The sequence below is a fragment of the Salvelinus sp. IW2-2015 genome, linkage group LG2, assembly GCF_002910315.2.
Source record: "Salvelinus sp. IW2-2015 linkage group LG2, ASM291031v2, whole genome shotgun sequence".
Classification (NCBI taxonomy): domain Eukaryota; kingdom Metazoa; phylum Chordata; class Actinopteri; order Salmoniformes; family Salmonidae; genus Salvelinus; species Salvelinus sp. IW2-2015.
In genome coordinates, this window is record NC_036839.1 from 31290404 (window position 1) to 31316035 (window position 25632).

At 45.1% G+C, this 25632-nt stretch overlaps 1 protein-coding gene across 2 annotated transcripts; it reads right to left on the minus strand.

Annotated features, from left to right (window-relative positions):
* Positions 1-439: 439 nt before the first annotated feature.
* ranbp2 (RAN binding protein 2) lies at positions 440-23039 on the minus strand. 2 transcript variants are annotated; one of them, XM_024007997.2, is made up of 30 exons: positions 22879-23039; positions 22192-22259; positions 21996-22107; positions 21565-21717; positions 20980-21210; positions 20754-20896; positions 20386-20581; positions 19997-20297; positions 19731-19912; positions 18232-18419; positions 17844-17967; positions 17352-17513; positions 17008-17145; positions 16662-16793; positions 16336-16545; positions 15580-15651; positions 15312-15453; positions 15084-15184; positions 9959-14963; positions 9276-9353; positions 6331-6492; positions 6146-6226; positions 5866-6035; positions 5132-5720; positions 4862-4972; positions 4563-4708; positions 3866-4139; positions 2034-2206; positions 1719-1892; positions 440-1318 (listed from the first exon to the last, which is right to left on the minus strand). In XM_024007997.2, exons 1-30 carry the CDS (start codon positions 22948-22950, stop codon positions 1013-1015), a joined length of 9996 nt encoding a protein of 3331 aa, XP_023863765.1. In that variant the 5' UTR covers positions 22951-23039; the 3' UTR covers positions 440-1012. The 2 variants fall into 2 exon arrangements, with proteins under 2 accessions (XP_023863765.1, XP_023863776.1); XM_024008008.2 differs by lacking the exon at positions 9276-9353.
* Between the last annotated feature and the right edge of the window lie 2593 nt (positions 23040-25632).

Genomic DNA, 25632 nt, shown 5'->3' on the forward strand with positions numbered 1-25632 from the left:
AGTGGGCAAAGCTGTCAAGGCAACGGGTGGCTACATCAAAGAATCTCAAATATTTAGATTTGTTTAACACTTTTGGTTATTACATGATTCCATGTGTTATTTCATAGTTTATCTTCACTATTATTCTAGAATGTAGAAAATAGTCAAAATAAAGAAAAACCCTGGAATGAGTGTCCAAACTTTTGACTGGTAGTGTATATTTGAAATCGGACAGGGTTCAGTTATAAAGAAACTTTATTTTTAAAGACTGTCTCCAGTATCTTGTATTTATTTATTGACAATAAGAATTGTTAACCCCAATTGTGACCCCGACCATAAAATATTATATTTAGTATGTCGCCTCTCCCAAATTGTCAGACTTCATATTCCTACCTTTTAGTTTAAGACAGGTGTAGAGTCTCAATTTGCACATTATGAAATCAATGTATAGCCTACACACACACACACACACACACACCTAAAAAAAAAAGTATACACAGGCAGCAAAAGGAACACAGTACCAAACAAACATTGGTTGGTTTAAAAAAAAAAGGTCACAATAATCTCAATTAAGACTTAATTACACAAAACAAATTGGGTGAGGGAGCTTATGAAGGAACCAGCGCTGTCAACTCTTATTGGAACACATGCACACAAAAAAGACAAAAAAGTAGTCCATGTACATTACACACACAAAGAGTCTGGGGATACACACAGGGACATGCAGCCCTCAGGATGCGGCAGGGAGAAAGTGCAACTCAGGAGACACTGGCCCGGTCTCAAATTAAAGCCTATTCCCCCCATTGTGCACTACCAGAGCACTTAGTGCACTTTTTTTGAGCTGAGCCCCAAGTGGAGTGCACTATATGGGGAATAGGGTTTCATTTGATATCTGCCTACTATAATTGTGCTCAGTTTGAAATGCTATAACTCCCCAGTCCATGACCAGAGTGAAGGCCCATAGCCATCCAGTCAGTGACTACATGTTCAGCACTACAGTGGAGTTGTCCAGTCAGTAACCAGAGCTCAAGCTCTACAGTTGTCCACATTTGGTGATGACAATCTTCTTGCTGGGTTTGCCAGTCTTGGTGCCCAGCTCTCCCATTCTGCGGACCACATCCATGCCCTCTCTGACGAAGCCAAAGGCCACGTGTTTGAAGTCCAGGTGCTCAGCCTTCTTCAGTGTGATGAAGAACTGGGAGTTATTGGTGTCTCGGCCATGGTTGGCCATGGACAGCAGCCCCGGACCCGTGTGGCGCACATCAAAGTTCTCGTCCTCAAACTTGTTCCCGTAGATGGACTTCCCTCCTGTCCCGTCCTGGTTGGTGAGGTCACCACCCTGAGTACAGACATAAATATGTTAGGAAAGACTTATCTGATGTGTCCCTATCAAGATACAGATAAAAGCAAAATTAGATAGAGCTGTGGTTTACAAACTGTTTTTGTGTTCCAAGAGGCACTGACTGACCTAGTTGGGAAACATGGTATTGAAGGTTATGAAAGCATGTTGGTGGTTCTGAGTATTGTCTGGTTTCAGTTTAACCTGGTCATCACTAGTTAACAGTCATAAACCACACACTCCTATAATTTATCTTCTTAAAATCTGATTTTAAACCCAACAACAACCTTATATTAAGACCAAAAAGCAAATGTGTTTCTTCACGATATAGCCATTTAGACTTTGTGGCTGTGTTATTTAATGGAAACTGTCCAACCCCACACCGGCACTCCCCCCTCACCTGACACATAAAGTCCGGTATGACCCTGTGGAAGACAGAGTTGCGCAGTCCGAAGCCTTTCTGTCCTGTACACAGCGCTCTGAAGTTCTCAGCCGTCTTGGGGACAATGTGAGAGAACAGTTCTATGGTGACCATTCCCAGGGGCTCGTCGTCAGCGGAGATAGAGAGGTACACCTGGGGGCAGAGTTTCATATAGATTATTTTACAGGCCATAATTTTAGTAAAACACCCAACAAATGATTTTAGGTGGAGGGGACAAAAGTCGTAGGCTAGGCGCTCCACCTATACAATAGCAGGCACGGGAAAAACACTGACCTGGGGGTTGGTGTCTCTGGAATGTTCCTGGACCCTGGACATCTGGGGGGAGAGGGCCGAGGCCTCTGATTGGCTCATACGGCTCTGACACTCACAGAAGGTCTTCCTGAAACACTCAGCCAGCTCTGCTGTCTTGAACTTGGCTGCCAACTGCTCCACCTTACCCTCGCCCTCTGCAGAGAACACAGGATCAATACATTTATCAATTCATCAACTATATACAGTGGGGCACCAATCCCACTTAAAAAGATGAGGCCTGTAATTTTCATCATAGGTACACTTCAACTATGACAGACAAAATGAGAAAAAAAATCCAGAAAATCACATTGTAGGATTTTTAATGAATTTATTTGCAAATTATGGTGGAAAATAAGTATTTGGTCAATAACAAAAGTTTCTCAATACTTTGTTATATACCCTTTGTTGGCAATGACAGAGGTCAAACGTTTTCTGTAAGTCTTCACAAGGTTCACACACTGTTGCTGGTTATTTTGGCCCATTCCTCCATGCAGATCTCTCTAGAGCAGTGATGTTTTGGGGCTGTTGCTGGGCAACACGGACTTTCAACTCCCTCCAAAGATTTTCTATGGGGTTGAGATCTGGAGACTGGCTAGGCCACTCCAGGACCTTGAAATGCTTCTTACGAAGCCACTCCTTCGTTGCCCGGGCGGTGTGTTTGGGATCATTGTCATGCTGAAAGACCCAGCCACGTTTCATCTTCAATGCCCTTGCTGATGGAAGGAGGTTTTCACTCAAAATCTCACGATACATGGCCCCATTCATTCTTTCCTTTACACGGATCAGTCGTCCTGGTCCCTTTGCAGAAAAACAGCCCCAAAGCATGATGTTTCCACCCCCATGCTTCACAGTAGGTATGGTGGTGTTTGGATGCAACTCAGCATTCTTTGTCCTCCAAACACGACGAGTTGAGTTTTTACCAAAAAGTTCTATTTTGGTTTCATCTGACATTCTCCCAATCTTCTTCTGGATCATCCAAATGCTCTCTAGCAAACTTCAGACGGGCCTGGACATGTACTGGCTTAAGCAGGGGGACACGTCTGGCACTGCAGGATTTGAGTCCCTGGCGGCGTATGTTTTACTGATGGTAGGCTTTGTTACTTTGGTCCCAGCTCTCTGCAGGTCATTCACTAGGTCCCCCGTGTGGTTCTGGGATTTTTGCTCACCGTTCTTGTGATCATTTTGACCCCACGGGGTGAGATCTTGCGTGGAGCCCCAGATCGAGGGAGATTATCAGTGGTCTTGTATGTCTTCCATTTCCTAATAATTGCTCCCACAGTTGATTTCTTCAAACCAAGCTGCTTACCTATTGCAGAATCAGTCTTCCCAGCCTGGTGCAGGTCTACAATTTTGTTTCTGGTGTCCTTTGACAGCTCTTTGGTCTTGGCCATAGTGGAGTTTGGAGTGTGACTGTTTGAGGTTGTGGACAGGTGTCTTTTATACTGATAACAAGTTCAAACAGGTGCCATTAATACAGGTAACGAGTGGAGGACAGAGGAGCCTCTTAAAGAAGAAGTTACAGGTCTGTGAGAGCCAGAAATCTTGCTTGTTTGTAGGTGACCAAATACTTATTTTCCACCATAATTTGCAAATTAATTAATAAAAAATCCTACAGTGTGATTTTCTGGATTTTTCTCTCTCATTTTGTCTGTCATAGTTGAAGTGTACCTATGATGAAAATTACAGGCCTCTCTCATCTTTTTAAGTGGGAGAACTTGCACAATTGGTGGCTGACTAAATACTTTTTTTGCCCCACTGTAAGAATCAATATATTTACATAGCACTGTGTTTGGCGGAGCTGTGTGTAGACCTACCTGCAAAGTCGGTAGCGGTCCAGACGAGGGCTTGGTTGGAGGTGTTCATGGGTTTGAGCTCCATGCTCTGGCAGATGGTGTGATTGGCACACACCTTCAGCACCTGCTCCCTCCTCATCAGCACCCGGTAGAACCTCTTATCGGGGTGGAAGAGGATCTTGATGTCTCCCACACCCCTCTCCTTCCACTGGCCGAGGTCTCTCTCCCAGCGGTACAGCTTGGTACGCTCCTTAAACAGGATCTCCTCATCCTCCTCCCCTGACTTAGTCTCCACCTAGACAACACAGTTACGCGCAGGTTAATCAGGAGGGTGTAAGTTTACAGAACTTGTATAGAAATGTATCAAATAGAACAGGCAAGATTCTCTGTCACAGATAGAATGTGGAGTCATGACAGGTCTAGACCAAGCCTCCACCTAAAACACATTTACAGTGAATTATAATGACAACGTGGAGTCTCTGCTTGGCATTCAGCATTAAGGAGATAGATTGGGGGCAAGGCCCTGTAATAGCCTAGCGTCCTGTTGAGGGGGTGTACTTGTACATCAAGCTGCATCACGCTTCAGCAAACAGGTGATAGGCTCCTGTACCTATGAGCTGTTCCAGCTCGCACAAGCCAAGGCTACTTTACTTTATAATGATCACATTCCCAGTAAGGTTAAATGGAATTAGATTAGTAGCAGTGCATTGATAAGTACCTCTGGTAGGGTGACTATGGGATCAAAGTGAATTTCCACATTATTAGCGTCCTCTTCATGACTCCTCTCCTCCCCTCCTTCAGTTTTGGGTGGGGCTGCAGCTCCAAACAACGTAGCCCCGGCATTCGCCCACGAGAAGTTAGAATCTAACAAGGAAACATTTGAAAGGTTAACTGAAATGCTTGTTTTCACTTAAACATAGCTCACAGTTGTGTCATGGAAACTTGTAAAACCTTAAAATTAAGCACATATTGAATTTGCTTCAGTCTACTGTATTCAGAAAATGTAGACGTGCCAACCTTGTTTTCCGAAGGCGAATTCACCCCCGGTGTTCTGTGCCAGATCAGCGAAGGAGATCCCTTCCCCTCCCAGATCACTGAAGCCCAAGGAGCCAAATGAGTTTGGAGCATCTGTAAAGGAGAAATAAAGGATGAGAAGACAGGTTGCTGTACTGGTGTCAGAAGTGAGACTGTGCTGCTGTGAGTACATTGAATGTATTCACAAGAGGGACATGCTCTTCCTGATCAGTGTAGAATGCAAAGGGCTCTGCAATGATAAATATCTCATACCCTGAGTAACGGTTGTAGTAAATGTCGACGTGGAGTCCGGCTCCGAGGTCTTCTTGGTAGACAGGTCTATGGGGCTGCTGCTGGTAGATGCAGGAGTAGAGTCTGACTTATCTGGAGCCTGCTTACCACTGCTGGCTGCAGGGTTTGGAGTTTGACAAGAAACACAACTGCTTGCAGACTCCTCATTTCTAACAAGACATGCGTCACACTCCCACTGCCCTGGCTTTTTGACAAACTGTGCACCAAATCCAAATGAGGCAGTCACCAAAGCTGGGGCACTAGCAGCAGGTTTTGCTGAAGGGTTTGAAGTTTGAGCCTGCTCCCCGCTGCTGGAGACCACAGTCTGAGACTGTGTTGGAGTGGAGTCTGACTGATCTGGAGTCTGCTGGACCTCTGCCTCCTGGATGGTTACCGACTGAGCTGGGAACTCAGCCTCTGCTGCAGAGGACTGAACCTCTGCCTCAGACAGATCTGGAACCTGTACCTGGCTGCTGGGGGACTGGTCTCGGAACTGTTGTTCTGGCACTGTATCGCCGGTGCTGGAGGACACAGCCTCAGATGAAACAGGGTGTGCGCTTCTCTCTGAGTCCTGAAACACAACCAAAACATCAATATTTGCTTGAGAGAACTATAGTAGTTTTAATTTCTTATATCCTAATGCCACATAAGATGTTCATCTACGTGTGCAAACAAATGAATATATTATGGAAGTCTCTTGTGCTTTGCATACATACCTCTGTCTTGAAGTCCTCTGGCTCGTCTTTCTCTGCCTTGCCGCCTACACCACAAAAAGTTGGAGGCAGCTGCAGCGGCTTGGCTTTCTGCTCCTCATCTGGAGTAGACCTCTTCTCCAACACCACCTCAACCTCCGGGTACAGACCCTCAGCACCTATCTCGGCCTGAGCTGGTGAGAGGAGAAGGTTATTGGAGAGGCAACATTTGAGGAGAAATTTCACCAACCTATCAATGGCTATTCATACTGCTCTCTATAGCCACTTTGGCTATGAAACTTACCAGAACTTGCAGCCTTTCTCTCAGGAGGATCCTGGTACAGTTTTCCATTCAGCGCTTTAACTGCAGTCTCAAAGTCCTCATCTGCAACACAAACTAACGTTAGCAACACGGTCAACTACAACGCGTAAACCTTTGCTCATACAAGTAGAAAAGTTTTGCAAGAGAGCGTTGGTGTCATTTCTCACCGTCCGTCTGGTCGTCACTAGTGTTTCCTGGTTCGTTCTGGTAGCAGAAGAAGGTGAGAGGCAGCAGGAGTTCCCTGGCCAAAGCAGCCTGCTCCACAGTCGGCTGCCTCTCGTACACCACCTCCACCTCACTGTCATCATCAGCCTTTTCCTGGGGGGGTGCTATAACACAACACAAAGTGTGAGGCAACTCAGGAGACCCCCTTCCTACAGAACAGATGTTGAAGGCAGTAACAGAATGATACAACTTTATTTACCTCCAAGGTGAATTTGCATAATATAATCCCAAATTACTGTACAATAAATGGATCTACAGAACATTTTAAGACTTGACTCAACTATGCTGCAAGGTTGTTTGGCTGTAGGGCAGACAGGCTAACATTTAATATCCTAAAAATTGTTCACCTGCAAAAAAGTCACAAAACCATTTCACTAAGGAGGTAGTTGCATGTCTAGGGTTAGTTCCAAACCGAAACACATGCATCTCAAAAATATTGACATCATGCATTTCACCACACCAAGCAAGCAGTCTCATATCTCTGAGAATGCGTTAACTATTGCGGAAGTGAATCTCGAAGGCATCAAACATTAGAACCATGGATCTACAGTATACTGTACACGAGGCCAACCATAGAGGATTCCAGTTACCATTTCCTACTGGTTCTCTAAAACCAATTCATATGCCAATTAGCTTAATACAAACATCCCCATAAAAATCTGTCCGTTTAAGCTAGAGACACTAAAAGTATGTGGACACCCCTTCAACTTAGTGGATTTTGCTATTTCAGCCACACCCATTGGACAGGTGTATAAAAATTGAGCACAAAGCCATGCAATCTTCATAAACAAATATTGGCAGTAGAATGGTCCGTACTGATGAGCTCAGTGACTTTCAACGTGGCACCCGGTCAACTTTAAGTGCTGTTATTGTGAAGTGGAAACATCTAGGATTAACAACGGCTCAGCCGCGAAGTGGTTGGCCACACAAGCATAGTGCCAACAGTAAAGTTTGGGGGAGGAGGAATAATGGTCTAGGGCTATTTTCCATGGTTCCAGTGAAGGATACTCTAATGCTACTGCATAACATTACATTCTAGACAATTCTGTGCTTCCAACTTTGTGGCAACAGTTTGGGGAAGGCCTTTTCCTGTTTCAGCATGACAATGCCCCCGTGCAAAAAGCGAGGTACATACAGAAATGGTTTGCCGAGATCGGTGTGGAAGAACTTGACTGGCCTGCACAGAGCCCTGACCTCAACTCATCGAACACCTTTGGGATGAATTGGAATGCCGACTGCGAGCCAGGCCTAATCGCCCAACATCAGTGCCCGACCTCACTAACGCTCGTGGCTGAATGGAAGCAAGTCCCCGCAGCAACATTCCAACATCTAGTGGAAAGCCTTCCCAGAAGAATGGAGGCTGTTGTAGCAGCAAAGTGGGGACCAACTCCATATTAATGCCCATGATTTTGGAAGGAGATGTTCGACGAGCAGATGTCCACATACACTACATGGCCAAAAGTATGTTTTCTTTCATTGATGCGTCTTAATCTGCAACCCACTGCATCCACTTATGTTGCAGTTCCGCATCTGCGGTGAAAGGTGACAGAGAGTGGTGTTTGGCCTACAAACTATTGTAGACCAAAGCTGACTCTTATGAATACGATGGTGTTCTCCGTTTTGCTCTACGACCCCCACAAGCATCTTGGGACTCGTCTGAAGTCGGTACAGCCGATCTGCCCACTTCTGTCTGTAGAGTCCGGACAGTTTGAGCTACATACTAATATAACCCCTCTGTGGAAAGGTGAGACACGAACATGTCGGTTTTTTTTGCTCTAGGATGGCCACAGCCCTTACAAGACTTCTCTGAAGGTCCCCCGGTACCAGTTGAAAAAAAATAACATTAGTATATGGACACTGTTTAGTGCCAAAAATAAGGGGTTAAATAGATGTACTTTATTTTTTTTAATTTTTTTTTTAAGTTTCCTGATCTTTCTTATCTCTCTCAGATATAGGACAGACACATTGTTCCATGTAGTAAAGCTGTTATTCTGTGTGTTTGTATGGGGCTAATAGCAGGCCAAATCAAATTTGATAAATTGTTTCATTAGTTGATACTTCAAGCGTGCATAAAATTCAAAATAAAATAAAATAATCTTTGGTATGACCTTAATAGATGACCATCCAGTGGTAGAAAAACAAACGCTTGTAACATACAGCAGCACATTCTACCTGGGTTTGAAATCTTGGACATACTGGAAATCTCTGGAACGAACCGGACCAGGCAAGGTGTTGCCTTTCACACTGTTGCTACCCATCCTGGACTAAAAATGTGTGTGACGTTGAAGTGTGTGTGTGACAGTACATTCCTGTCAGGAAGCATGGCTGGAATCTCCCCGTGTCTCCTTTCAACAGAGGGAGAAGAACTCTATCATGGCCAACACTCCACTGGCCGCTACCAGGAACTTAGTCCTTTCACCTTTCTATTAGCTAAACAGCTTGTCTAACTTTTATTCGCAGTAAGCCTAACAAGCAAAGTTTGAAACGTGTTCCACCCTCTTGTAGCTTTAGTGACACTTGTCAAGGAGTGCCCTCAAACTCAACTCTGGACCTCAAAGCCAGTTCAACTGCATTTTTTTATTGTCCCCCTCTATAATCAGGGACTGATTTAGACCTGGGACACCAGGTATATGCAATGAATTATCAGGTAGAAGAAAACAAAATAGCAGTCTCTGGATCTTGTAAGGTAAGCGTTGAATACCCCTGCTTTAGAGTAACAGTAACTCTTGAGTATCAGATGGCATGCAGCTCGTTAGGTTATTGTATTAAAGGTTTTTATGTTCCACTCGTTGCATGCGGGTTAAGACCGGCTACAAAGCAGGCCCAGCCAGGTGACAACTGTGTAGGTGACGTGTCACAGCACACACACAGTGCAGTGACAGAGTACCTGGGGGCTCAAATTGGGTGGATGAGGTGCTGGTCCAAAAAGCCATTGGGTTATCTTTGAAAAGCCTAAAATCCAATCCTACAAAATAATGGTTGGCAGGTGAGACAAGCTGAAATTGGGGGGGGGGGGGTTGGGGGGGGGGGGGGGGGGGGGGGGGGGGTTGGATTAAGATATTAAAGTGTGTCTTCAGTGAGATGCAAGTTGAACATCATTACATTATCTAAGTGTAATGGATTCTACAATCTTTCTATATTCTGTCCTGTCTCCATCTGCCTTCATGAAGATGTAGCCTGCTATAATTCTTTGAAAACGGAGTGACTGCATTATCCTTAGGGGATTTGATTACTAGGCAAGTGTACAGTACAAGTGTACTGGATTATATAATTGATTACATCTGCTATCATATTTAAACTATATCATTGAATTACAAGGGTGAGGAAGTAGATGTAAATTAGTCTAGTGGGAGTGACTGGGTTAAGTTCGGTTCTGCTAACACAGTGTGGGCAGGTGGAAGAAGCAATGAGATGAACCAATGGGACATGACTGGAATCACAACGGGGTCAAATTGTGTGATAACTCCATTGTGGGAGGGGGGGGGAAATCACCATTCAAAAACAAGCAGTTCACACTGAACCACAAGATCAACAAAATCAACTAAGAAAGGATAACAATAAAAGGCTTACCTTTTTCAGGGATTTTGAATGCAGGTGAGGGCTGGGAGGTCCAACCACTGTCTTTAGCCTTGGAGCTTTCTGAAGAACCATCCTCCTTGGACAACGGGAGGCTGCTGCCAAAGATCTTCTGGAGAGAGTCGGTTCCGAAGAGGAACTTGGGAGGAGACATCACCATCTTAGAGGGGTTGAGAGGGCTGTGTGGTGTGGAAGTGGAGGCCTTGCTGTCAGGAGTGTGGAAAGTCTCAGAAGACAGCTCTGTCCGTTCTCTGGTGGTCTCCTCCAGGATGGCCACAGCAGCCTGTCCACACACTGTCATCCCTGGAGCTGTTGCTACCTCCTGAGGGGTCTCACAGGAGGCTATGGGAGTAACCAGAATCTCATTCTCTTGGGCGGTTTTAGCCTCGTCAAAGACGTCTCTGAAAGAGTTGGCCACATCCTGCAGTTTAAACCTCACTGCTAACTGCTCCACATTTCCCTCAGCTACCTCAGCAAAGTCAATGGCACTCCAGACCCAGGCCTTCTCAGCACCCTTCATGGGCTCCAACTTCATAGAAGACGTGACCCAGTGGTTTGCGCAGATCTTCAGGACTTGGTCCCGCCTCATGAGGAGTCTGACTCGTTTGGTGTCGTAGTTCTGCAGTATCTTAAGGTCTCCGATGCCCCTCTCCTTCCACTGGTTCAGGTCTTTGTCATAGCGGTACAGCTTTGCTCTGTGGCTGAAACACACATTTTCATTCTCCTCTCCAGTGGAGATCTCCACCAGGTCTGGCAGAGGAACCACAGGTTCAAAGTACAGGCCATCCCTGTCCTCCTCCTGGGTCACGTCTTGCTCCTCGTCCACAGACACCCCGCTCTGGTTCAGCTTGGCCGGAGACTTGGTAGGACTGACGACAGGCTGGAAGCTGAAGTTAAAGCCAGCTGTGGATTCTCCAAAGCAGAAGAGGTTCTTCCTGATTGGGCTGCTTGCTAGGGGTGAGGCGTAGACAGATGTGTCAGCACTGTCATCCAGAGCCTCCTCTCTCAGGTCATAGTTGTCCCATTCTAAGGTAGGGCCAGTGCTCTCCGCGTGGGGCTTGATGATCAGACCTGAGGTGTTACTGGCTGTTGTGATGTTAGCTTGGCTGTCGTCCTCCTTGATCTTTGTTTTGTCATCAGTCAGGAAGGATTTAAGGTCTTTCAGACCGGACTTCATCTCCTCTGCCTTCTGGATGAGATGTGCAGTTCTGCCTGTGTCGACAAGCTTGTGAGGAGTCTGCAGTGGGATGTCCAACAGGAGCCTCTGACACTCCTCAAACTTAAGCTTGAACTCCTCAGCCAGCTCTGGGGTTTTAAACTTGGCGGCGAGTTGCTCCAGTTTGGCATCTCCTTCTGAGAAGTCATTAGCAAGCCACATCCAAGCTTTGTCGGAACCAGCCAAGGGCTTCAAGTTCATGGTGGTGGTGATCCAGTGGTTGGCACACACCTTCAGGACCTGCTCTCTCCTCATCAGCACCCTCAGCCTGCCGTTGGTGGCATTCTTCAGGAACTTGAGGACTCCAACACCCCTCTCCTTCCACTGGCTGATGTCTCCGTCAAACCTGAAGAGCTTTACTCTCTGTGAGTAAAGGGCCTGTTCATCCTCCTCTCCTGTGACCAGGTCCACTTTATCAGGCATCTGGACCACAGGTTCAAATTGGATATCGTCATTCTCTTCTGTTTTGTATATGTCCTCTTCATCCTGGTCAGCGGAAGTGTCTGCCCACTGGTTTGACTGAAGGGACGTGAACAGCTGCTCGCCACCATGGGTGAAGTCTCCTTGTGAAATCTTAGCCAAATCTGCAAAACTGAAGTCATTGGGTTTGCCATTCTCATCCTGATCGGTGTTGTCCACTGAAGGCACTGACGCAGATATACCGACACCAGATTCCTTCTCTTTTTCTCTGTGCTGCTCTGCGATATTCTTCAGGAACATGGACGCAGACCCTGAAGCAGCAGTCTGAGTTTCATCTGGTGGGGTTTCCTTTGCCGTTTCTTGAGTGCCAAACTTAAAGCCACCTGCTGGGACGGGCATATTGAAAGAGAAGCCTGCAGCACTGGAGCCACTGCTTTCAGCCTGAGGGGTCTCAAACTTGAAGGATGCAGGGGAACCTTTATCAACTTTGCTTGTGCCAAACTGAAAAGAGCTGTCACTGTTGAAGTTTGCTTTAAACACATTGCCTACGGACTGAGTAGATGTACTTTGACTCCCAAAGCTAAAGCTGAAGGATGAGCTGGAGGGGGTGGCTGTGCTCTTAGCGTTGGGTGTCTGACAGGAGACACATTGACTAGCAGAGCTGTCGTTTCTGACTAGACATGTGTCACAGTCCCACTGTCCCCCCTGTTTGGCAAACATGGCCCCAAGAGAGGGGGTGCTGCTAGCATTGGGTGTCTGGCAGGAAACACACTTAGAAACTGATGCATCATTCCTCACTAGGCAGGTGTCACAGTCCCATTGTCTGTCCCTCTTAGCAAAAAGATCACCAAAGCCTGACACTGTTGGCTTTGGTGGTGGTGCTACCTCAACTGTTGATTTTGCTGAGGGATTTGGAATTTGACAAGACACACAACTGTTTGAGGAGGCCTGGTTTCTTACAGCACACATGTCACAGTCCCACTGCCCTGGCTTTTTGCCAAACTGGGCACCAAATCCAGAACCTAATGGATTGGTTAAGGGCTTTGATGSTGSTGCTMCMTCWACWRCHGWTTTKGCTGMRKGRTTTGGARTTTGACAAGAMACACAACTGTTTGAGGAGGCCTGGTTTCTTACAGCACACATGTCACAGTCCCACTGCCCTGGCTTTTTGCCAAACTGGGCACCAAATCCAGAACCTAATGGATTGGTTAAGGGCTTTGATGCTGCTGCTCCATCTACAACCGTTTTGGCTGCATGGTTTGGAGTTTGACAAGAAACACAACTGTTTGAGGAGGCCTGGTTTCTTACAGCACACATGTCACAGTCCCACTGCCCTGGCTTTTTGCCAAACTGGGCACCAAATCCAGAACCTAATGGATTGGTTAAGGGCTTTGATGCTGCTGCTCCATCTACAACCGTTTTGGCTGCATGGTTTGGAGTTTGACAAGAAACACAACTGTTTGAGGAGGCCTGGTTTCTTACAGCACACATGTCACAGTCCCACTGCCCTGGCTTTTTGCCAAACTGGGCACCAAATCCAGAACCTAATGGATTGGTTAAGGGCTTTGATGCTGCTGCTCCATCTACAACCGTTTTGGCTGCATGGTTTGGAGTTTGACAAGAAACACAACTGTTTGAAGAGGCCTGGTTTCTTACAGCACACATGTCACAGTCCCACTGCCCTGGCTTTTTGCCAAACTGGGCACCAAATCCAGAGCCAAATGGCATGGTTGAGGGCTTTGATTCTGCTGCTACTTCTGCGGTTTCTTTCTTCTTACCAAACTGGGCTCCAAAACCAGCAACAGGTATAGAAGTGGAGCCACTGGTTCCAAACGTAAAGGAGGAGGGTATCTGAGCTCCAAAAGCCCCAAATCCCTTTCCAATAGATCCTGTGCTGCTGGTGTCTTTTGACAAGTCAGCTCCAAATCCAAAAGTAAATCCTCTCACTGAAGCTCCCCCACTAGTAAAGCCTTTGGTTTCAGTAGCCAGTTTGCTGTCTTTCTCTGACAGGGAATTAGGGTTGGCAGTCTGACAGGCAACACAGTGCATAATTGTAGCAGCATTTCTTACATAGCACACGTCGCAGTCCTTCTTTGCAAACTGGGCAGCAAAGTTTGTCACCTGAGGAGCAGATGAATTAGGAGAAGTTGCTTTCTTATCTGGCTGATCTTGCCCCTTTTCTGGAGATTTGGGAACTATCTTCTGAGCCTCTTCAAACTTTGTTTTGAAGAGCAATGCCTCGTCTGCCGTTTTATACCGGATGGCCAGTTGCTCAGGCCTTGGTTCCTCATCTGCATAATCAATGGCATTCCAGACCCAGGACTTGTCAGAGCCAGCAATTGGTTTCAGGAGCATATCTGGCGTGATGTAGTGGTTAGCACATATCTTCAGAACCTGCTCCCTCCTCATCAGCAGACGCACTTTCCCTGATGTATTGTGCTTTAGGATTTTGACTATGCCGATGCCCCTCTCTTTCCACTCCTTTGTCTCTGCGTCAAATCTGAACAGCTTGGACCTGTTACAGAACATCTCCTCTTCTTCCTCCTCTCCAGTCTTCACATCTACTTTGTCAGGGAGGGGCACAATGGGCTCAAAGTGAGGCCCATCCTCATCCTCCTCCACATGTGTGCTGTCGTTATCGCTCTCCGGTCCTTTCTCCACCGCTGTGTTCTCCAGCCCAAATACCTGCTTGGTCTGATCAGCGAAACTAAATGGCTGTTCAATTTTTTCAAAAAGGTTTGGTCTGTCCCGACTCTGGGCTGCATCAGTGAAGGAGAAGCCTGCCACGCTTTTAGTGCCAAAGCTAAATATCCCTCCCTGGCTAGGAGGCTCCACCTCTGAGGGGCCCTCCGATTTGGTGGAAATGTCTGATGTTAGAAGCCCCAACAGGTTCTCACTGTTTTTGGCTTTGAAGGTGAAGTCCCCATCGTTGGATTTGAAGTTGGAGTTGAATTTAAAGGCAGCAGATGATGGAGTGGACTGGGCGACGACTCCAGCACCAAAGCCAGGCACCTTAAGAGGCTCAGCAGGGACCTGCTGGCCAAAGGCGATCTTCCCAAAGTCCACAGGCTTCCCCTCAATGCTCTTTGGTGGTTGGACAGATACGACTGAGGGCTTGGTGAAGTAGCCAGGCTCAGGGAGGGGAGGGTTGGTGGTGGGCTGAGAATGGCCGTAGTATTCCTCGCTGTATGGGGAGAGTAGACTGGTTGCTGGTGACTCGAAGTGGAGGGGGGTGCCGAAAACCTGGTCTTGAGGAGGGTAGATGCAGGCTGGTGTTGACTGCAGGGGAGGAGTGTTAGTGGGCTGCTGGTAGGCATACATGTGCTGCTGGGGTGGCAGGCGGTTGACTCCATACACAGGAGCCTGAGACAAAAGGAAAATTAATTAAAACCTAATTCATATTTGCCACCGAAAATACTCTCCCACTTCAAGTATCTAAACCATTCTGAATGCTCAAAGAAAAATCAAGGTATAAACACCTACCTTTGTTGGGGTAACATTGGCTGCAGGACGAAGGAGATACTGTCCGGAGTTATAAGCAGGGGATTGATTGAAATACATAGATGGGGCCTGTGTGGTGGCAACTGTAAACAAAAAGAGAAAAGGTTATAATCAACGGCCATAAATTAATATCCTAGCAACATTGCTATTTCAGTATTCCTAATAATACAGCCCGAAACTACACAACCCAGTTGTGTACTGTGTTCCTACCGGTGAGGGGTGCTACATGGAAGGTCTGTGTTGGGGGGTAGCCCTCCTGCATGCTCTCAGCCCCATACCCATCTCCATACATCCTTTGGTGGGGTGACGCCATGCTGTCTGACGAGTTATGTCTCAGGTCATGGACCTCATTCTGCAACCCAACCACACAACACTTAACACAGAAACCATGCATGGACATCTACAATTTAATTAATAGGCACACATGACATGGGCAACATCTCCCGTATCCTCAAAGACAATGAAGCCAGGGGCTGACCTTAAGGGCCTCCACCTGCTGGCAGAGCATCTGCAGGAGGGACTTCTGGTGCTCTGCCCAATGAGGTGGCGTCTTGGGGAAATCAGGAAACGGAGGAGAAGAAAAATATGAAAATATTATATGTCAAGGTATTTCTATTATTTAGGTGAGAAAAAACCTGTACAGTAAATCTAAAACTGAAGTACATCAATGTCCATGTTTAAAAACCATAGGAAGAGCATCAGTGTCTCAGTGTACAAAACATTAGGAACACCAGCCCTTTCCATGACACACTGACCTTGTGTAAGCTATGATACCTTATTGATGTCACCTGTTAAATTCACTTCAATTAGTGTAGATGAAGGGGAGGAGAGAGGTTAAAGAAGGATTTTAAAGCCTTGAGACAATTGAGATGGTGTGTGAATGGGCAAGAACATTTTTAAGTGCCTTTGAACGGGGTATGGTAGTAAGAGCCAGGTGCACCGGTTTGAGTGTGTCCAGAACTGCAACGCTGCTGGGTTTTTCACATTCAACAGTTTCCCTGTTTGTATCAAAAATGGTTCACCACCCAAGGACATCCAGCCAACTTGCGTCTGTGGAAAGCATTGGAGTCAACATGGGCCAGCATCCTTGTGGTACACTTGAAACCTTGTAGAGTCCATGTCCTGACAAATTGAGGATGTTCTAAAGACAAAACGGGGTGCAACTCAATGTTAGGAAGGTATTCCTAATGTTTTGTACACTCAGTGTATGTTTACAAGTCAACATTTATCATACCATGTGTCTTTTGGAGGGAGGGACAAAGCTCTTGCTGGGGGAAGGGGTTAACGGGGTGAATTTGATGTGAGAGACTGAGGCAGCAGGCTCAGTAAACTGAGGGCTGAAGTGGACCGGTCTTCCCTCTTCATCCATCGCTTCTCCAATCTCCCCTAGCTGCTGGTTCACATCGTTCAGGAGATCCATAACTTCTTCCATTGAAACAGGCAGCTGGAACAACACACAGTGAATATGATTGAATGTCATGCTTCCAACTCTTAAATCTTCAATTACATGTTTTTGGAAAATAGTCATGTGTATAGATGCCGTATATTGAAATGTGTAACCTTGTCCATGTCGTCAGCATTGGCATTGTAGATCTTGGACAGGTAAGTTCTGAACTTCCCGAGGAATATGACGCACCTGTCCCGAGTCTCCTCCACCCCACTACCAGCCTCCTCAGACAGACGCTGGAAGATCTACACACAGAGATATATCAAAAGGCACAATTCATAACAAATGCATTTTCTATGGTAAGACATTAAAAAAGAAAGAGATACAAATGCTGCCTGCACACAATTAATTTCTTTACTGGCAGCTGCACTAGAAGGCATGGCACTAAAGCGCAGTGGGAAAAGTGCAGGGGGATTGACTACCAGAGCAAGGTAGAGCAGTGAACCCCTCACTACATACCCTAGCTAGGTGCCAGTTAGATGAAATGTTGTTGATGGTCTCCAGAGTAGTGATAGCCTCCTCTGTCCTCCCCTCGACGTCCAAGAGGGTTGCAAACGCTATCATGGCCTCCTCCTCAAAGCCCTTCACTGATGGGATCTGAGAAACACGCAAACGCAACCTCACTAACCAATGAAAATAGAGCAATGCATACATTAAGCCTGGACTCGTCAACTTTCGCAATTGGCATCAGTGATATGAAAAGTCTACACGTGTCAATGCTTTAACTCAGCAGACTAACAAGTGTTGTAGAAAGCTAGGTTCTAATCCAGTCGGTCAGAGAAGCAGCTGTGTTGGTCACTCACCTGTATGTCTCTAGAGGGGAAGTGTATGAAGAGGGGGTCCAGGGGTTCAGGGATGCTGCGTCTTTGCTTGATTTTGTCCAGCAGGGGGAGCACCACCTTCCAGTAGTGGACACTACGCCCTATGTACTCCTTCTGGTCATAGTAGGAGTTCACACCAACCCCCTGGGAACAACACAGCAGGTGTTAAATCTAAATGCAGAATTGGCATTGCTTCAAATCATCCATTATAACTAAGCACTCATCGTTCTGAGTCGCATTCTCAGAAGTAGTTTAAAGCAGACATAATTTACTGTACCAAAGGGAAATTGCTGATGTGTACTATTCTGACTAGACCAAGAGTTATAAATAATGACCATACACTAATTGGAAGTTATAAATACTATTGAGTAAATGGAGGAGGAAATCATTTCAGACAGACGCCTAGCATATCATGTTAACTTATGTAGTGTGTGACAGAAAAAGGCAGGTCTGCCGTCTGGCCGAGGTGTATACCGTTGAACTGAGGTGCTGGGCCCAGTGTATGGGCAGGGCTGGTTGAAGGCCATGTTTCTCTCCAGCTCGAAGGGTGCTTAGTCCATGTTGAACGGTCATCCTCAGTTTGGCTGACATGCCAGGCCTAAAAAAAATAACAGTATTATACATACTAGGACTACAGACAAAAGCAGAACCATAGTCATGTTAACCACAGAGCCATCAGTCAGCTTGATTTCTCCATCCTGGGCCTTTACATTTTAACACAACTTATATAATATCTGTGATCAGTTCAAGTGAGGGAGGAGGGAATGATGCCTGGGTAACAGAGCTAGCTAGCTTGGGTAGTAAAATGCTTGATTTCAGCCATCTACCATATAAGTATAGCGATGAACCCATAGTGACTCACGCAGCTTGTTTGTGTATGAGGCTGTAGACGGCGTCCCACCATTCCCTCTGTCTGTCTGTGGAGAGGAGGCGGAGGAGGGGCAGGGGCAGGCAGCGGGGCTCATGGAGTTGCTGTTGACCAGTAGAAGTGATCCTGGCCCTCTCCTGGAGCTGGGTGTGACTGCACCACACCACCCCACACAGGAACACCTAGAGAGGAGGGAATCACCCCATTGTATTGCATTAGTTCTTAGTGCAGTGGTCACCAACCAGTCGATCGCGTTCGACTTGTCGATCTCCAACGCATTTCTAGTCCATCGCCAAACATTTCTGTAAAAAACCCAACGATTAATCCTCGTGTTACTATTTTTATTTTTTTTTGTCTCGGGCTGTTGGTGGTAGGTGCAGCCAATTCAGCTGCCCTGCGCACCGGGTAGGCAAACCTTTGCCATTTCATGTATCTGGAGGTACAAACTCTGCCTTCCCGGTGGGCCTGGAGAGGAAATCAAGTGCACTATGCCAACGCTGGCCAATCAGATTGCTCAGATGACCGAGTCTGCAGTAAAGTAGCAGGCATAATAGAAATCCTCGGGCAAAATTGATACAGATTTCAAAATGTTTAAAACCATGACTAGAGAGACTGTCAATGAATACAGCAGAGCTGCTGGTTTTATGAGTGAGTCCTTGTTTAAGTTCTTACTCAGCACTGTCAACACTTTGTATTCAACCCTTTTATAACCAATAAAACGTGCGTTCTTTTTTCCACTCAGCGATACAACAAGCAGCGCAGCAGTAATGAATGAGTAGGAAAGTGTATCGATAAGCTTGCGTTATTATTAGCGGCTTGAGTTTTTTTTACATCGAGGAATATTTCACTTTCTCTGTTCATAGGAGTAACAACATGAATTTGTGCATGTGGCAGAAATAATGTGATGCGACTCGAGTTTCGCCATCAGCTGGAAGACGGTGTCCCTTTTTGGTCAGTGTCAGCGGAGGGATGTTGACAGGTGGACCCTCAGTCTGCTGCTCTCTCCCTCCGCTAAGACTGACCAGCAGATGCAGTCACCATCAGCCAAGTAAAATAAAAAAGCTAATGATTTAAATGTATGCTCACTCAGCTGTGCCTCACAAGTAATACAACAATGGATCTATTACTGGTGTGATCATATAGCCTACCTCAAATTTTGAAATATGAGTTAAAAAAATGTCCCGAACAACAATGCATTGGCAGGTAAATTCAAGCAAAGCCAATATGCATTGAAAATGTATTGGGCCTACAGCTTACTCCACAAACCTCATTGCTACAGTACTGTTTTTAATTGGTTAATGTTGCATAGGCTTACATTTTTCTATGTTAGAAAAAAAAAAAAACAGAGCGGTAGATCTCGGCATGCATTTTGACTCAGAAAGTGATCTTGACTCAGAAAAGGTTGGTGACCACTGTCTTAAGAGCATTCAAGGTCTTTGTATGAATGAGCCTTGTAGAGACAAATATTGTAGAACCACCCCAGCCACACCCACCTCCAGGTCTAGCAGGCAGATGGACTCAGGTGTGTTGGTGTCCAGTTTGGAGGTCTCCAGGATGAGCCTGGGGAACAGCTGTTTGAGCCAGTCCCTCAGAGCAGGCCTCTGGGCCATGAGAGACCACTGGAGACCCAGCCAACACAGCTGCTGGAGGTCCCCTCCTTTGAGCTGGATGGAGCCTGAAGACAGGAGAGGAGCAGGGTTACACAGGGAACTTGTGAGATCAGCTCTTCTCCTGTTGTGTAGACCCACACACATCATACCGTTGTCCTGTTTGATGAGGTCAGATATCGCTGGAGCCTGTGTGTTGATGGAGCGGATGTCGTCGTTGCCGATGAAGGAAGTACCGGCCGGAGCCTGAAGCCCAAACAAAAGCTCAAACAGAGAGCCCTGACCACTACGGTTACCAAACGCCTCCACCACCTCTCTGACAAAGGTATGAGTGTCAGGGTTGAGGTTAAGCAGCATGTGTCCAGCCTGGCTCTGTCTTTCACTGGCCAGCAGCTCCAGATGCTGAGGAGAAGACTGGTCCCCTTTAGTCGCCTTGATCTTCGGCCCCGGGACCTAAATAGGAAGAATGAAAAGAAGTTGGATACAACATGAAAGACACTGTCATTTGCTAAATACAAAGCTTCTAGTTTGTGTGCATTACCTGGTAAGCCAGTAAATAGCAGAGAGCAGCCAGGTCAATGACAGCCCTCCACTGCTGTTCTCTTTCCTGAGCCATCTTCAGCAGCAGAGTGCCAGCATGCAGGTACAGATGTCCCCTCATCTCCACATAGACCTCAGACAGATCATCTGTTACACTGCCCGCTGTCTTCTTCAGGCCCTGCATCGCACAGTCAAAACTACACAGAACGAGACAGGTGTTAAATAAGGTACCAACACACGCACACACTGCTACTAATCTAGTAGGACTCTACAGAGTGACCAACTCTGTTGGTAGACTAAGCATGGATTAACTATAGCCAAGTACCAGCAGTCACGTTTCCCTGCCTAGCCTGGTTCTGACAAACACACCTCCCGAGGGCCTTGATGCTAGGCTGCAGTCCTTTTCCCGACAGGGTCAGTCTCAGCAGGCTGCAGTGGGCCAAAAGTAGCTCTCTCTGCAGATGTCTACTCATCTTCTCATTGGATGAAACACTGGGCTGGGCTAGGAAATCCTGAGAAACACCAAATTAAGCACTTTACCATTGTACATGTAATTCCATAAGTGTATATTGTATTTTGTGAGCATCCTGCTGACCTGTAGAGTGTGTACCACAGTAGAGTACCAGTCCAAACTGGATCTAAGCAGGCCTCTCTTCTCTGTAGCCAGACAGTGTTTGACAGCCTCCTCCAGCCTGCCATCAGAGGAGAACAGCTGAACCAGCTTTATGTTGATATGGGCATCGCCAGGTCTCATAGCCAGCTCTGCCTGCAGCAGGTCAAACAACTGGTTCCGTCCCTGCTGGCCCCGTCGATTCAGTAGCCGCTCCTATAGGGGGTAGAAGGAGAGTTGGCAAGGATTGTTAAAGAGCAGATTTTTTTTAAACAGCTGATCATTTTTTTAACAGACGTTTCTAGTCCCCGGGACCAGTCTGCTGCTCAACAACTGTTCCTGAGAGGAGAGAGAGGGCGAGGAGGGCATATGCATCAAACAGCTGACAACTCAACAGGCAGGTAGTGATCTTATGTCAACCCTGTGTCAGTTTCTAAACAATCCTCCAGTCACAATGCAGGCAGTCTTTAACCTTGACACACTATTTCAGGTTAGCCACACAAAAAAAAAAAAAAAAAAAGCCCAAAATGCTATTAATACAGGAAATCAATACTGTGTTATAGTTCTTACCTTGAGGTTGAAGACAGCAGGATTTGCAGGCAACAACTTGGCAGCTTTCTCCACCCAGAACTCTGCTCTGCTGTCTCTCTCTGTCTTACTGACCAGCAGCTCAGCCACCTTCAAAACCAGGTCCCCCTGGGCTGGGTTCAGGTCCACAGACCGCTGGACACACAATTAAAGACTTTAATTGCATCTTTACACTGTCAGATAGTTAGGTTTGCAATTGGCATAGCAGATTTTTTTTAGGGATCAGCTTTAATATTACAGATAGAGTATGACTTCTATCAATGTAATAATTTCCAACCACCCCATTTATTTAGCTGTTTCTTCAAACAAATAAATTATATAAAACTGGATGACGGACAAAGCCTAATGGACAGACTAATAGGATACTATAACATTACTAAGTAAGTGAGCAACTGGCAGGAATATCAGCTTGCCTTGTAACATCCTACGGCCTTGTTGATATCTCCTTCCCTCTCATAAAGCTGGCCCAGGAACTTGTGTGCTTTGGGATCTCTCTCGGCCACCGTCAGATATTCCGAAACATGTCTAAAAGAGGGGACCAGACATTCTGAATACACACACAACAGATGTAGATACACACTTCAATATGTCAATATGTTCAGGGCATACCTTTTAGCAAGTTCATACTCCTTAGCCTCGAAGTATAATTTAGCAAATAAAAATCCTTTAATTGGTTTCTGTGGAAAGAGAACATATGAAGGCCTAGTTTAAAATAAGGTTAAACTCATATATAGTTACAACAGCTAGTTAGCTAACTACTTAAGACATGGTTACCTATTGTATTTTAAAGTACACTAAAAACTTAGGTAGCCAACTAACTTAGTTGCCTAATACATACGAAAATCGTCCTAGCTTCCTGGAAATTCTACAAGCTAGTTAGCAATTTTATATTTGAATGGATCCGACTAGCTAACTAGGAATAAAAAAATAATAAAAATAAAATAAAAAAGGCGATCATGGCTATCTTCATAGGAAGAGTGACACACAACTAACTAAAGGGCATGAGATGTTTCAAAATATAGCCAGCCCTGCTGCCCGCGCGTTTTCCACACACGGAATTCTTCATTACGATGGATGAACTTGAGAAGTGTCACATTTCCCAGCGTAGTTAGCGAACGTTAGTTAGCTATCCAAAATGAAGGATCTGTTAGCTACTTGTTGTTGTTTCAGATTTAGTCTGTGGCTAGCTAGTTACTTTCAATGCTTGCAGTACTGCTAGTTATCATACCAGGCCATCATGGCCGTTAGCTTAGCTAGCTAATACACGCAGGATGAAGTGAAGCCGGTTGGACTCACCTCTTTGAGTGAAGGAGAGGAACTCTGTACTGAATAAATATAGCGTTCCACTTCGGCCTTACTTCGCCGCATGGCTGTGTAAAGCGTATTTTCTTGTTATTTCAAAACTAGAATTGCACAGAATGACAAAAATCGGCAGGAATCCTATTCTCCACTCTTGCCATGAGAACGTCAAATGGCAGCGGTACTCACGTGGTGCAGATTCCAACCACGAGCTGTGATTGGTCGAGACTTAGCCAATCACATTTGAAAAATGAACGTGTACTAGCCGAAGGCTGGATCAGTATATTGAATACAAATACAATAGCCTATACTTCATTATAGCAAAGATGCAATCTGTTTTAGTTATTGCACAAAATAATCGCGTTAGTAGGCTGTAGTTATCCAGGCTGTATCACAACCGGCCGTGATTGGGAGTCCCATATGGCCGATGTAGGCGACATTGTAAATAAGAATGTGTTCTTAACGGACTTGCCTAGTTAAATAAAGGTTAAATAAAAATAATTACTGTAGGATCTCATGTGATGGTCAATATTTGATTTCGCATGCGTTTTCAGACAGACATTCAGATTCCCTGAAATTAAGAAAATACTTTTTTTAAAACATCAAATGCACAAAGAAACATGTAGAAGGATTTTTTATTATTCAGAAGTCAATAAGTTGAATATGATGACATCTAAAAACAAACCAAAATTAAAGTAACATGCATAAGGCGAACACTAATCAAGGCTTTGAATGTAGCATGGCATATTATATTGTAGTACGGCAGAGGAATAACATAGGGTTTTAAAATTCCCATTTAGCAGTGGAATGTGAAATTGTATATGCAAAACACATTTCTTCCAAGTAAAGTTTAACACGGCGGCAAACTAAAACTCAACAAAGTTCATGTTTTCAACAAGGATATGATGCTTTTCTCTCTAACTGGCAGTTCTGTACTTCCTATGAGCATCTAGATAGAAGTCACACTGCCATAAGAGGATAGCTGAGCTTATACACCTAGGAAAAACACACATTCACACATCTTACAGTACTCATACATGCACTTTCATCTAAAGTAAAAGGAAAAATTAACATTGCAGTTACAAGCAGATCCTAAATCAATGGAATTGTTTGTATCTGTTATGTTTTTTCCCACCTTTAAAAAAACAGTGTAATGCATGACATGTAAAGAATGGAGAAAAGTATTTCCAGATATTATTTGATTCCATTACTGTTGATAAAAGTGGGTTATGTTTATTCTGAAAATACTGTCAAAAACGTACAAACATCTGTTATCCAACAGTTTACAAAACACCCTTCAGTGACATAATGTCTTACATTTTTACTGTCTGTGTGATAAAAGCACAAAGGAAATGTGACAATTGTGAAATAATATGAATAGAACAATATAACACCACACTCAATGTTGTGGACACACAAAAAGCTCTATATGAGATATGCATACACATAGTACTGAATAAGGTGACACCTTTGAATATTTCAATACATCCTGAAAAATGTACACAAACCTCTGGTACGAATATGACTTGTCTCTATATGACCTCAACTGCTGGGATGGAGGCTAATCTCTTGCTCAAGAAGCTGTCTAGCAGATCTGGCTCAAAAAGCACTGTACATACATTAGATACTTTCAAATACTTGGCATGTTCTTGATTTAGCTTACCGGTATGCAGGGTGGGAAGAGTTTGACATTTTGGCATAATTCCAATCATTCCGTTTTACCATGCAACTCCTTTAAGACTGTTGGAAAAGCATTCCTCATGAAGCTGGTTGAGAGAATGTCAAGAGTGTGCAAAGCTGCCATTAAGGCAAAGGGTGGCTACTTTGAAGAATCTCAAATATATTTTGATTTGTTTAACACTTTTTTGGTTACTACATAATTCCATGTGTTATTTCAGTGCTGATTACTTTACTATTAATCTACAATGTAGAAAATAGTACAAATAAAGAAAAACCATGGAATGAGTAGGTGTGTCCAAACGTTTGACTGGTACTCTTATATTCAACCCAGTTCTGCTGCACAGTAATGTGATTGAGAGTAGCATCAGTAACATAGCCCAGGTGTCTGTCTGTTTCTACTTGTTTGGCATGACAATGATAAAGTAGTTGGTAAGGCAGAAACAGACCAGCACACTGGCAGTAACAACCTTATTAATACTCTTTATTCTTATGATGAAATACCAGGACACTGATGCATACTTAAATAAACAAGTTGGGTTTTGAAGTGAAATTTTAAGTTAAAATAACAATTAAATATATGAGATAAGCATCTCAAGGATAAATATGAATATGTCTTTAGACAAAGGCACTGATTTGGCGAGGACTCTTCTTTGTGTACTGTCGGTCTCTCTGCTCATGGGTTGTCACTATTTGGCCAAGCATGAAAAGATTGAAGGAAACTGCAAATGTGATTCATCAACAACATAACCTTAACCCTAATCCCTAACCTTACATCAAGAACAAATAGCTCATGTGGTTGCTCAAACATTCTGATGATATCACTTTTGTCCATTCTAGCATGGCCATCTAGTGACTATAGGCTTCCGGTCTGTCGGTCTCGGTCAGTCTCTGTCTGTCGGTCTCGGTCAGTCTCGGTCAGTCTCTGTCTGTCGGTCTCGGTCAGTCTCGGTCAGTCTCTGTCTGTCGGTCTCGGTCAGTCTCTGTCTGTCTGTCTGTCTGTCTGTCTGTCTGTCTGTCTGTCTGTCTGTCTGTCTGTCTGTCTGTCTGTCTGTCTGTCTGTCTGTCTGTCTG